This window comes from Myotis yumanensis, unplaced genomic scaffold (assembly GCF_028538775.1).
Source record: "Myotis yumanensis isolate MYYU_CA2020_CCGP unplaced genomic scaffold, mMyoYum1.0.hap1 SCAF_12, whole genome shotgun sequence".
Lineage (NCBI taxonomy): Eukaryota > Metazoa > Chordata > Mammalia > Chiroptera > Vespertilionidae > Myotis > Myotis yumanensis.
The window spans coordinates 6756546-6769542 of NW_027223763.1; the positions used below are offsets into that span (position 1 = coordinate 6756546).

General features: G+C 52.5%; 1 protein-coding gene across 5 annotated transcripts in view; it reads right to left on the reverse strand.

The window, feature by feature from the left end:
* Positions 1-12997, reverse strand: part of MVB12B (multivesicular body subunit 12B) — a 155255-nt gene that overhangs the window by 74829 nt on the left and 67429 nt on the right. For all 5 annotated transcript variants that reach the window (XM_070430658.1, XM_070430654.1, XM_070430657.1 and 2 more), the window contains one exon: positions 2494-2588. In XM_070430658.1, coding sequence (XP_070286759.1) covers positions 2494-2588 — 95 coding nt within the window. The remainder of the gene's footprint in view (positions 1-2493; positions 2589-12997) is intronic.

Below are 12997 nucleotides of genomic sequence, written 5' to 3' on the forward strand. Positions count from 1 at the left end.
CACCGGCTGGACCACACGGAACAGTTGACGTGTTTTGGCAGACAATGCACAGGACCCCAAAAGGCCGGCGGGATATGCACACAGAGGACGGCAGAGGCGAGGACCTCGCAGACATGGAATGAGCTCATGGGAGGTGGCAGCCCCAGAGGCTGCAGGCACCTGAGCAGCAAATCAGGATGATCATCTGCCCTGAGGTCACAGAGGGCATTCCTGGGCGAGGCAGACCCTGACTAGATGCCTCCCGCCCTCCCTCCCTAAACATTTCATGAGCACCTCTGGTGCTGGGGACAGAGCTCCTCCGAGCAGTGTCTTCCTTTTCAGGTGGCATGGATAGATGTCTTAGTGAAATTCAGGCATGCCCTTGGGAAAACATTTCTAAGTAAATATTACTTCAATAACCACACATTCAAATCAAATGTGGGCTGCTTTTGCAAATTCTAGTTACACTGTTTGGAAATCTACTTATCTTAGGAAGGACTGCAAACTAATCAAATATTCTCAGGCACGAACCAGCCCACCAGGATTTTGCACCAAAGACTCAGGCCCTGAAGCCGGCAGTGAGCGTGTTCGGAGCTCCAGCTACCATGGCATCAGGCAACGGGCAAGGGCTAAGGCCTAGGGCACACTCTGCCTTGACTGTTTTTGGAATAAACCACTGAAACCTTAACTTCACGATACCAAACTGAGAAGTGCCACTCGGTGCCAAGTCCTGCTCGTGTGGGGAGGGCGTTCTCTGCCCCTTCCAGCCAGCACGCCGCAGGCAGGCTGCCGGGGTCGGCGGGCAGGCGTCCCAGCCGCACCATGGCTGCCCGGTGCTGAGCTTGCAGGCTTCTGGAGCCAGCGGGTCCTGCGGGGTATTTCTGGCAGCATCACAACAAAGCATTCCTGGACCCTGGCAGAGCGATTTGGTGCCTGTAGCCGCCGAGGCCCGAGCTGCCTGCTGCTCTGGGCTGCAGCCTCAACTACCTCCGCTTGGAAGATAAAACCCAACTGCCTGCCATTTACATAAATGTAACAGGAAGCTGCTGAATGGCTTCCCCTGTGTCTTGAGGCTGTTCCCTCGGTGTTGCTAAGCGAACAGCTGAAATGAACCCAGACAACACCTCATCAAAGCCGGGCGAGGAAGCGGCGGTCCGAGGCACAGGCGCTCCTGCCAGACCAGGAGGCTGCGCTCTGTGGGCCCTTTTCCGCAGAAGCGCCGACAGCTGGGAAAGCCATCAGAGAACCCCGGCCAGGGGGGCAGCGAACACGCTGCTGAAGATCTGCGAGCTGGAGGGAACAGTCCCCTGCTTTCCTGAGCCTCCACATGTGCCTCCGAACGAGCTCCCGCTGGATTTCAGAGCTGCTCTGCCCCGCGGCACCTGGGGACACGGTTAGCTCTCCCACAGAGCAGGTCATCTTTCCACCCTTGTTATGCTCCTTGTCGACTCTGCCGAACCAGCCGTTGCACAAGCGCAGCTCTCCCTGGAGATGCTGTTCTCAGACACGTCCCCCCACCCTCCGGGCGCCTGGCTCCGGGAGTGCAGCCAGGCGTGGGCTCGGGGACACCCCTGTCCTCGCCTCTCCCTGCAGGTGTGCCACCCAGAAATGGAACAACTGGCTTTTGCTTTTACTTCCAAACCTATTAGGGAGTGATCATAACAAGAAAAACTAATACTGACACGAATTACACCATTGTTCTATTTCGTCTATTTAGTAACCCGAAGTTGCGATTTTTAGAGAAAAGATTACCTCTTAAATAACCGATTCATTATGGTACATGAGTGAGTGCCATGTTCCCGTGTTCGAAATGCCACTCAGCATTAAGGGCGAGCGCTGGGAAGTGGCACTGATTTGCCACTTCCCCCTCAGACAGACCCGGACCGGAGGCCCCGTATAATCGAGGGGAGCTGGTGGGTTTCCGAGGCTCTTAGCAAGTCACCCGCCCGCCAGGCACCTAATGAATCTCAATTCTGTAATAAGGCTGTGAGCTCCCCTCCCTGGCGAAGGGGAAAGGAAAACCAGGACTGATGAAGTTCCTGCCAAGGTAACACTATCAATTTCAAGGCCGAGTTCAGAAATCACAGACTCATATGGGGGGTGAGGGGGAGGCCGCCCGCAGACCCTCTGGCCACAGACCTGGCTGTGAGAGATGAGAGGCGGACAGCCCTGGATGCGGGCAAAGGGGCCAGGCCCAGCTCTGGGCTGCCCCGGGCCCCGTGGGGAACCTGCCCTGGACCTGGCCGGTGAACAATGTGGTGACTATTCTCTGGAAACCTCCCTTCAAGCTTGTGGAACCCACACATTGTTTTTCATCATTAGTTTCAAAACATGCTGCGTATCTGGCCCTCCTCTGAGTGCTGCGGTGACACAAAGGAGAGGGAGGCCTGGTCAGTGCTGGGAACAGGCCCCTTGTAGGGAGAAGGAGGCAAGACGGATGCCACCAGAAGCCTGGAAACGGCGAGGGAGGGGGTGCGGGACCGTCGGTCGCTGCCGCTGGCGGGGCCCACGTACCTGAGATGGCGTACAGGTTGGAGTGCTGGTACTCGTAGTCAGCCCGCGTGCTGTTCCGGCCCCGGAAGGTGGCGGGCAGCGTCAGGGAGATGTGCCTGGGGAGAGACGGGGAGACAGGAGGTTGAGGGTGCGGCCCCAGCAGCATGGCGCAGAGTAGGCGCTCCTGGTGCGCAGGCCTCCTCCACCAGCCCGAGTTCCCCGAGGAATTCAGAAGGTTCCCGACATCAGCAGCCACCTTTCCACACGGAAGGGCATCTGAGGGGAAGACAGGGTTTCCCAGCCCATGGCACGCCAGGTGCTTCAAGGAGGCGGGCAGCTCCGTCCAGGTCTCTGCCCAGCAGGTAAAACACACCAACGGGCCCAGAACCCTCAGGCTCTGGACATGAGCCTCGGCTGTTCTGTGTCTTGGTCCCATTTTCCATCCCTCGGCTTCCACTCCTGCCCTGCAGGGCAGCTAGGACAGCAGCTCAGGAAGCGCTTTGTGAATAAGGTGCTGGGCACGGTTACCACGTGAGTCCAGGAAACTAAGGACCACGGAGGATGGGAATGGCCTGCTCCTCTGAACTGCTGGTCTGTGTGTCCCCTCCGGTGGGAGCACACAGTAGGTGCTCAGGAAAGCACCCTTGATTGACCAGCATGTCTTTTGTGGCACAGGTGTTGGCCATTAAAGCTACGAGTATCTAATCAAAGCAAATAACCCATTTGGTGTGGTTGTCAGCTGCCTTTAGCAAGTGCAGAAAAGCAGGACGAAAACAACAGGAGAAACATTTAAAACCCCATAGGTCTGAGGGGACAACAACAACAACAACAGAACTCCCTCCTCTTGGTACGACGGGGGTTGGCGGGGGCTGAAGTAGCTCAGTACCTGAGCTTCGGCCACACTCCGTCCTTTCCAAAAGGGAGGAAGCATCTACGACGTAAGAAAGCTTTACGTTTCACACGCTGCCTTTTCCACATCACACGTGGGGGATGTCCTAGAACGACTGGTACGCAAGGACTCCTGGGAGGAAGGCTTCTCCGGGGAGGCCTGTTCCCATGGACTAGGAGCAAGCAGGAACCTCCCAGGAGGACCCGGGCGCCGAGGCTGTGAAGCACGCATGTCAAACTCAAAGACTAACATGGGCCAAATAAATGAGGCATGTGGCCCGCGGGCACGCGTTTGACACGCCTGCTGTGAAGGCATTTGGTTTGCTGGCTGTGGAGGGAGCACTGAAGGCGGTGACGCCAACCAGCCCAGCTGACCCAGCTGAGGGGCTTCACTGAGCACCGAGGGCGCGCCCGGGGCTGCAGGGGAAGCAGCAGCATAACCACTGGACATGTGGCCACTGGGCACTCTGCCGTGTGCAGTGAATGTGCGTGATGCTAACTGAGGGTGCAGGTGAGCCCCGAGGAGCCCTCAGGCCGCAGGGGACAGAGGTGCAGGAACAAATACCTTCAACATGACCCGCTCGGGGGAGAATACAAACTGGGTGCTGAGTGAGCCCCAAAGGAAGGCGCAGCACACTCAGATAAAGGGGCCAGAGATTCTTGCGACACCTTCTCAGCCAGGGCCAGAGAGGAAAGGGGTTTGGGTTCTCCGCCCGAAGACGAAGGTTCCCAACTCTGTTCTGCCCATCACGGCACAGATGAAGGCATTAGAGTCACCTGGGAACTGGCTAACGATACAGATTCACAGCCCAGACCCTGGGAGCCGGTTCAGGGGGACTGGGTGCAGGCCACAGGCATCTATTCTTAACCAGCTCCGTGGAGACTGGGCCTGGCCAGGTTTGGGAAACGGGGGGTGAGGAGCAGCTGCAGAGGTGTAAGCAGTTGATCAATGCCTCTGACCACAGCACTTAGTCAATGAAGCTGAGCAAACACGAGAATGAATTATTGGCTGCGGTTGTGGTTGAGCAGAGCTGAAATGATGACAGGTGACCGGCAGGGAGGGCCTGCCATGTGCCGGGCCCTGGGGTGTGCGGGTCTCCCAAGTTCTCTATGGCTCCTCACACCGCCCCCCCCCCCCCCGAGGCGGACACGGGGCCAGCTCTGCGACGGGCAGGGCTCGGTGCAAGATGGGAATGTGGGGCTCTGGTCCAAACATCACTAGGAATTCAAGACGGTGACAGCAGGGCATTGAGCAAGCGTGGGCCCTTCTGAGCACGGGCGCGGGGGGACTGCCCCGGCTGCACACCGTGAAGCTGGCCGGGCGGTGCTGTTGCCGCACCCACTATAGTACAGTGACTATACCAATGAGGGGATTGCCGGGGAAGAGGTGCGCTTCGGGGCTGCCACACACTGAGATTTCTGAGCCTTGAAAGCCCAAAAGACACATCTGCTCTAAGGACAGGACACCGGGCAGAGCAGCAGCGGCTCCGGGCTGGAGGCACTCAGGGCCCTGCTCGAGTTCTGACTTTACCCAGAAGGATTTTTAAGCAGAGATGTGACAAGACCCAATTTGCAATTTTAAAAGATTGCCTGCCTGTGGGAATGTGAGGGCAAGAACCTGTGTTGCCCTGAGTGGTGGAAATGGAGCAGCAAATTATGATGGAGATGACCATGAAACTGCAAACAATTATTCAGCACCTACAGTTTACAGACCCTCAACACTTCCTGCCCAAATGACCTGCTGCCACCCTCTAAGACAGCGGTTCTCAACCTATGGGTCGCGACCCCTTTGGGGGTCGAACGACCCTTTCACGGGGGTCGCCTAAGACATCGGAAAACACATATATAATTACATATTGTTTTTGTGATTAAATAATTTTATGGTTGGGGGTCACCACAACATGAGGAACTGTATTAAAGGGTCGCAGCATTAGGAAGGTTGAGAACCACTGCTCTAAGCAAATAGTTTTGGGATCATTCTATGGCACAGGGGACTTGCTCCTTAGCTGCCCTGGACCCAACATGGTCTGACCTCCGTTGCCTCTCCTGGCTACCAGATCCCACCTGGCTGACTGCACCTTTCCAACACCACCACCCCCGCCCCACCCCCACCCCTCGGGCCTGGTGGTTCTCTCTCTTCCTTGCAGATGGTCCTTTCTGGCTCCTCTTCCCACCATTTCAAGGTTGCTGTTTCCCAGGGTTCTGGTTTAGCTCCCTGCTCACTCCACACACCTGCCCTGGGCTCCCACATCCACATCCACACCCTGGTTCTAGCCCAGCCGTGGGCAAACTACAGCCCGTTTGAAATGAATAAAACTAAAAAAAAAAAAAAAAGACCGTACCCTTTTATGTAATGACGTTTACTTTGAATTTATATTAGTTCACACAAACACTCCATCCATGCTTTTGTTCCGGCCTCCGGTCAGTTTAAGAACCCATTGTGGCCCTCGAGTCAGTTTGCCCACCCCTGGTCTAGCCGTTTTCACACACCTGCCCAGCTGGCCAGCCTGTGTCTCCCTCTGACAGGAAGGGAAGTCTTGTGAGTCTGTGCCGATGCCATGGTTTTTTCATGCCTTAGCCTGACTCTTTATTCACGCTGCTCCCCCTTCCTAGAATCACCGCCATTCCTTACGGACTCTCCGAACTCCTACTTATCCTTCAAGACCCCTCTAAGCACCCACTCTTCGGTAGGGTCATCGCTGGGCTTGTTCCAGGCTGGGCTGGATGCCTGAATGACCTCTCTCACTCCAGGTACCCCAATATAATCAACCATTTGATATAAGCCTATCTCCCTACTATGACTGTGACCTCCTCAAGAGCAGGGCCAAATCTCATCACTTTTGTACCCCATTTTCTAGGGCAATTTCTGCCCTAGATTACTGAATATTTGTCAACCAAATCCAGTGTTGAACCTACTCCATGAAAACCCCTGGGCCCTTCTTGGACATGAAGTGCTGTTAGCCTCTATTATTTCACTTCTGCATGTGTGTGTTCCCCAGTTAGATTCAAGGACTCTCTGGGAGATCCATTATACCGTGCACCCCACTCCTCTTTGCTATGGAGGAAAACAGGTATAATGTAACAAGAAGTCGGTGGCGGCAGCAGCCAGGAATTTACAAGGGGGGAAAAAGTTTCTGATCTCATGCCACAGACAATCCCTGGTGATACGGTAAATGTAAAATTAAAAGATGATTCAAACCCTGGCGGTGTGGGTAAGTGGCTAGAGCCTCAGCCCAATGCATGAAGGGTCATGGGTTCAATTTCTAGTCAAGGGCACATACCTGGATTGCAGGTTCGATCCCTGGTCCCAGTGGGGTGTGTGGGAGGCAATCAATCGATGTGCCTCTCTCACATCTCTATCTTTTATAGAGTAATTGCTCAATACGTATTGGTTGAAATCAAGCTGCCAGAAACTCCAGCAATAGTGGCTGATGCAGCAGTGTGGGGGTGGGCAGCTTTCAGAGAGCAGAAAGTGGTCAGGCTCGGCCTGCAGCACTGGGGGGAAGAGTTCCTACACTGCAAAAGCTGCTTCTGCACGTTTGCTTCTGCTGTTCTGGGGCCCAGAAAGGAGGGGAGGTGGGGAAGAAGGCAAATCAAGGCCTCCTGTTAATGAGAAGGAACAGGTTGGGCTGAGAGACGGATCACCTGTGGTTGAACTGGATGGAAGTCACCTGCCGAAGGAGAGGTGGCCCGGGCTCTGCCTGTCCGATTAGCCCACCAGGGTCAGGGGAGCTCTGCCGTCAGCTGAGTCTCAGTGAAGTGACATTCTAGTCCCCTGCGTCTAGTGGGGACCCCCCTGCCAGGCACTGGGCTAGGTTCCTTCACCCACATCACCTTGCCTGATCCTCTCAGCAACCTTCTAAGGTGGGAATAATTACATTTACTGAACAGAAGGAAGAAGCCGCCAGGAAACCAGCTCAACCTGGCGTGGCGCCCAGAGATGAAGGCCTCTGGGACCTCCCCACAGGCCCCGGGCCGTTGGAAGAAGGGGCAGGCCGTCAGAGGCCAGCGATTTCTGCCACTCGACTCAAATGATGAATTAATATTCTAACATCCGTTTGGTAACGGGAGGGTTCTAACTAGAGCACCCCCAAATGCTCGGGCACGTTACTGAGCGTTCTTCTCTGTCCCCCACCCAGGGAGCTGCCCCTGCTGAGCCACCACCTCTCTGCAGGAGCGACGGGCTGTCCCGTGACAAACAGGTCAGCATCCCACACGCTGTTGCCAAGGGCTCGGCTGAGCAGATGCTGAGGGAAATTTCATTCCCCGCCTCCCCCCAGTCAGGCACCTTATTCAATTAACATGGCCACGAAGCTGCAGACAGCTCCATATGAAAGCCCTTCAGTTCCAGAATACATTTTATTATGTGACAATAGTTGCCAGCACGATTTATTTCCTTTGATGGGATTCTGCTTTTTCCTTGTTAATTTAAATCTGTATTTTCTAGTGCTGATTCCAGGTCTGTGTGAATTTTTAAAATGTGACCATTAATCTTCCGGACCCAGTGGCCACATATAAGGAAGACGGCTCTGCCCAGGCACCGGAGATGCCTCTGTTCTCTCAAACTGTCAGAGGGCAGTGAGGCGGCCACTCACAGTTAGAGACAAATGTCACTGTTATCTCCTACCCCTACACACACGCACATGCACACACATGCATGCACACACGCACACACACACACACGCGCGCAGCCAAAACAAACTCTGAGACGTGAAATTACAGCTCCCGTCCTGTTTCTGGGGTTGGGTGTTGTCTAACGCTCCTTTTGGGGCAGGAGCTTTCAGTGGGTGCCCCACGGACCCCTGAGGGCTCCCCAGACTCAGAGTCCAGAAGGCCACAGCCTTTTCATGAGAAAACCAAGACATCACTCGCCTTTCACTCTCATCCTCTCCTATCAGACAGAATGTTCCCGAAGCTACGTGACATGATGGTGTCATTGTTCTGAAGTAAATTTCAGTTCTAATAAGGTAAATATGAATAAACATAACACACACGAACACAAATTCCTTGGAATCCTCAATTTTAAAGATTATAAAATTCCTACACCAAAGAGTTTGAAAGCCACTGTTGTAGGACAATGTGTTGAATGTGTCTCTGCAAAAGCCTGGGTTGTGAAGCCCGAGACGTGAGGGTTTTGCTCTTCCCGCGGTTCATGTGCCTGAACCTGTGCAAGGGCGAAAGGCAGAGCAGGACTAACGATGTAAATGACCGGGAGACTCCTGGGCCTGTTCTAGGGAAGAGGAAAGCTAAGGGGTGAAAGCAATACGTCCAGGCCCAGGGTTTGGTGCTTCTGTTTAAATACATCTCGATTGGAAAATCACAGCCAGTGAGGAGGAGCCGGATGTGGTGCTCACCCTGGATCCTGCTGCTCCTCGTACACAGTCACCTCCGAGTCCCCAAACAGCCAGGGGATCCCTTTTCCTAGTGGCAGTGACGGACCCCTCAGAGAGCACACTTGTGTTTATGAGACAAAATAAGCAAGACAAGATATTTAAACAGCATATCTCCCCAAGTAACGAAGAATTACATTTGTTTATTCACTTTCAATGGTATAAAGCAGTGGTTCTCAACCTTCTGGCCCTTTAAATACAGTTCCTCATGTTGTGACCCAACCATAAAATTATTTTTGTTGCTACTTCATAACTGTAATGTTGCTACTGTTATGAATTGTAATGTAAATATCTGATATGCAGGGTGGTCTTAGGCGACCCCTGTGAAAGGGTTGTTTGACCGCCAAAGGGATCGCGACTCACAGGTTGAGAACCGCTGGTATAAAGGATCAATAGTTGAAAATATTTAGAAGACTGAAAAAGTTCAAATTAGGAGGATAAAGTACTACATGCCCTAAAAAGAAACCAGGTCTCTGTGATTTGTAGGGCCAGCCTGTCACCCAGGTTCTACAAAAACGAATGAGAGCCCTGGCCAGTGTGCTCAATGGTTAGAGCATCGGCCCCGAGCACTGAAGGGTCATGGGTTCGATTCCCAGCCAAGGACATGTACCTGGGTTGTACCCATCAGAGAGCACAACTTGGGTTTATGAGACAAAATAAGCAAGACAAGATATTAGTGTGTAGGGGGTGCAACACGAGATATTAGTTGCCCCAGGGGAGGCAACTAATCTGTGTCTCTCTCCCATTGATGTGTGTCTCTCTCTCCCTCTCTCCCCCTTCCTGCCTTCCACTATCTCTAAAGTCAATGAGGATTAACAAAACAACAAAAAAAACCACAAAAAAACCCAATAAAACTGATGAGAACAGAGAAAGATAACGAAGATTCAGAAGATCATCTACCAATAATGAGCACCCAGGTGAGATGAGGGAGCAGAGGAAGAATTACGCAGCCTGCCTTTTGGCCAGCACCCAGTCTGGGGATACATCATCGTGAAGGCACCTAAAAAGTGCCGCAAGAGCCCTGGCCAGTGTTGCTCAGTGGAGAGAGTGTCAGCCTGTGGACTGAAGGATCCCAGGTTCGATTCCGGTCAAGGGCATGTGCCTGGGTTGCGGGTTTGGTCCCCCGATGGGGACATGCAGTCAATGATTCTCTCTCATCATTGATGTTTCTCTCTCTCCCTCTCCCTTCCTCTCTGAAAGCAATAAAAATATATATTTTTAAAAGTGTAACATGACAAGATGAAAAGAACATTTCCTCTGGGAAAACAACTTACTGTTGGGTGTAGAAAGATGATCTGCATTAGAAATTGTGCAGAAATAAAATTTCAAAAATCTAAATTAGTAACATAGTAGGATAACCCCCCCCCCCCCCCCGATTTTCCAGAATGCAGAGAAAGGACAATGGTGAGAAAGCCATGATAGACATGGAGAAAAAAGACCAACCTAAATGTTCTAGGGGTTAGAAAGAAATCAGTACAATTAAGAGAAGTAACAATCTAAAAAGTTTAAAGCTTGCTGAATTAAAAATAAAACAACTAAATATAGAAGCTGATAGGGCTTCCAACATTCCAAACAAAATTAATAAAGTGACTCATGACTAAATCAATCCTGATTTCAAGACTCAGTGTAAAGTTACAGTAATCAAGACAGGGTGGCGTTGGCATAAAGATAGACACACAGATCAATGGAACAGAATGGCGTCCAAACAGAGCCACACATGTGATCAATTGAATTTCAACAAAGGGTGATCTTTTCAGTAAATGATGCTGGAACAAGTGGATAACCACATGTTAAAACAACAACAAACGTGGCTGAATATTCTAAGATCTTCCCAGGAACCTCCCCAAAATCGCCACCCTTAAAACCCCGAGGACTCAGAGTGCTCCGTGCCTTCCTCCCCTCTGCCCACCAGGTGCATTACCATTACCTTCCTCACTCCCACGCTCCAAGGCCCCTTCCTTTGCCTCCAAAACTTGCTTCCTCAGCCCATTCCCTCTACGAATTACCTCTGTGATTTTATAAATAAATGTTCTCTTATCGTTTGAGTCCTGGTTCTGAATTCTTCCCTGGCCAGAACTCAAGTACCAAGGTTGCTGAACGCAGGCCTGGTCTGACCCCACGGGTCTAACCTCTGGTGCTCTCACCCCCCAACCCCCACAAGACCAGTCCAGGTGATTTTTAGAGACGTTCACTGAAGCTGGAGACAGTGAAACAAGGAAGGGCCTAGGATAGAAGCAGCAGGAGAGGAGCTAGGTGGGAAAGGAGCCCAGGCTGGCCGCTCTGGCTCACTAAGAAGTTGGAGGAAAGGGGGTCCTGGGGACAGGGTCAGGGGGTTGGCCCGGGACGAGCTGCTGCTGTCCACTGCTCTCTGGTTTTGAGCCTTGTGGGATCCCTTTGAGCTTAGGAGATGCAGGCCTCTGGGGGAAGGGAAGGAGGGATGGAAAGTTGTGGCGCGGACATGCTCCCAGAAGGGAGAGAGCACCGAATTACACTTTACACTGAGTACACTCTTATATGCTTTCCTGCGCTAAAGAAATGGGAAGGCACACCCTAAGTAAAGAAGCCACAGGGCCCACCGAACTGCAGAAAAGGGAGGGAGGAGACACGGGGAGATGACCCCTCAGATCAGCTGAGGATGGTGGAGCCTCAGCATGTGGGCGGGAAAGGAAGTCGCGAGTCAGAAATCTCCTCCTCCAAGTTGTCCCTCACATGTGAAGGCGACAACACAGAAAGACCACTCATGGCCCTTTCTCTGAAAGGAATACGTTTAACAGGCTCCAGGTGATTCAGAATTAAGACTTCAGGATGGGGAGATGAGACCAAAGGACCGGCACTGACTCTTTCCTGGGGGAATCCAGCCTGAGGAAATAACTATAAAACCACCCGGCTGGCACCGTGGCAGGGGCACCCTTCACCGCACGGGCACTCCCCGGAGGCGCTGAGAAGCCTCTGGCAGACGGTCTCAGAGAGGTCCAGCAGCTTGCCCGAGGCACACAGCTTGGATGTGAACCCTGATGGGGAAAGGGACAAAGTTCAGCTCCGAATTATGATGCTCCACTCAAATACCGGAAACAACATTATGTCTGATTCAGAATAGCCGGCAGCATAAAGTGATGTTTACAGGTGTTCTGGGTGGGACTGACGGAGGGGCTTATGCCAGGGCTCTGAGAGAGGGATCGGGGTGCAGACCGCGTGGGGAGGGCGATGTGGGCAGAAGAGGCAGGAACTGGGTCCTTGGGCAGCATTCGTGAAGAGCAACGAATTGGTGAAATGTTCATGTAACACTAAACTAGGACAGAACAAGGAGAAAGAATGAGCCAGACATTGCTATTTCAACAAGAACACGTTAGGTCAAAAAAGGGGGAAAAACCACACAAGTTGCAGAATGACATGTAGTATGTAAATACCACACGTACAATATTTTTCTGTGGTTACACATCTACATACATGCCGTGAGGTGGGAAGGCTCTGCCACCTCAGTGGGGGTGGCCCGTGCTGCAGGCAGGGCTGTGATCAGGAACGGTGCCCGAGTTGTGGCCAGCAGAAGTCTCTGAGACGGGAGTGTGAATTCCACATTCTCTTACGTGCTCTCTCTTTCTTTCTTTCTTTCTTTTTTTTTTTTTTCCAATGAGAACTATCTTTTCTATTTATTGGGAAAAAGGAGATGGCAAAAGTAGGAGGAGAGCTCTTCCCACGTTGTTGGGAGCGTTAGACGGGCTTGTACAGGACAGCACGCAGCTCTTGCTGCTAAAGCCACATCTGGTTTTCTGGCTTCACGTCTGCTGGTGGGCGAGGACCAGCGGGAATGTGCAGAGGAAAGTCACAGACTGGGGTTGGGGGAGGAACATGCAAAAGCCACACTAATTGAGTTACGGTGGTCAGGGGGAGCAAGAACAGAGCAAATGGCTAAATGAAATTCCACTTTATTCCTGCAAACACCACTGGGAAGAAGTCATCTGTGACGCGCAGCTTCCGTGCCAGGTGTAAGGACGTGCTTAATGAATGCCATTTAATGAAGAAAAAGGCTCTTATAAAACACCTGGCACAGGCAGGGTGCGGGAGCCACAGGCAGGGGCCGCGGCCACACCTGCTGGCATTTTAATAAGCACCTTTCCAGCATCCACTCTCCAAGGCTGGTCAGCGGTGTCAGACCAGGTCCCTGCCCGCTGCCCACACTCGGTGACAGTTCAGGGAGCTTATTTCTTAAGGACCATATGCTCAGGTACCGATCACCCTGGAAGGTAATT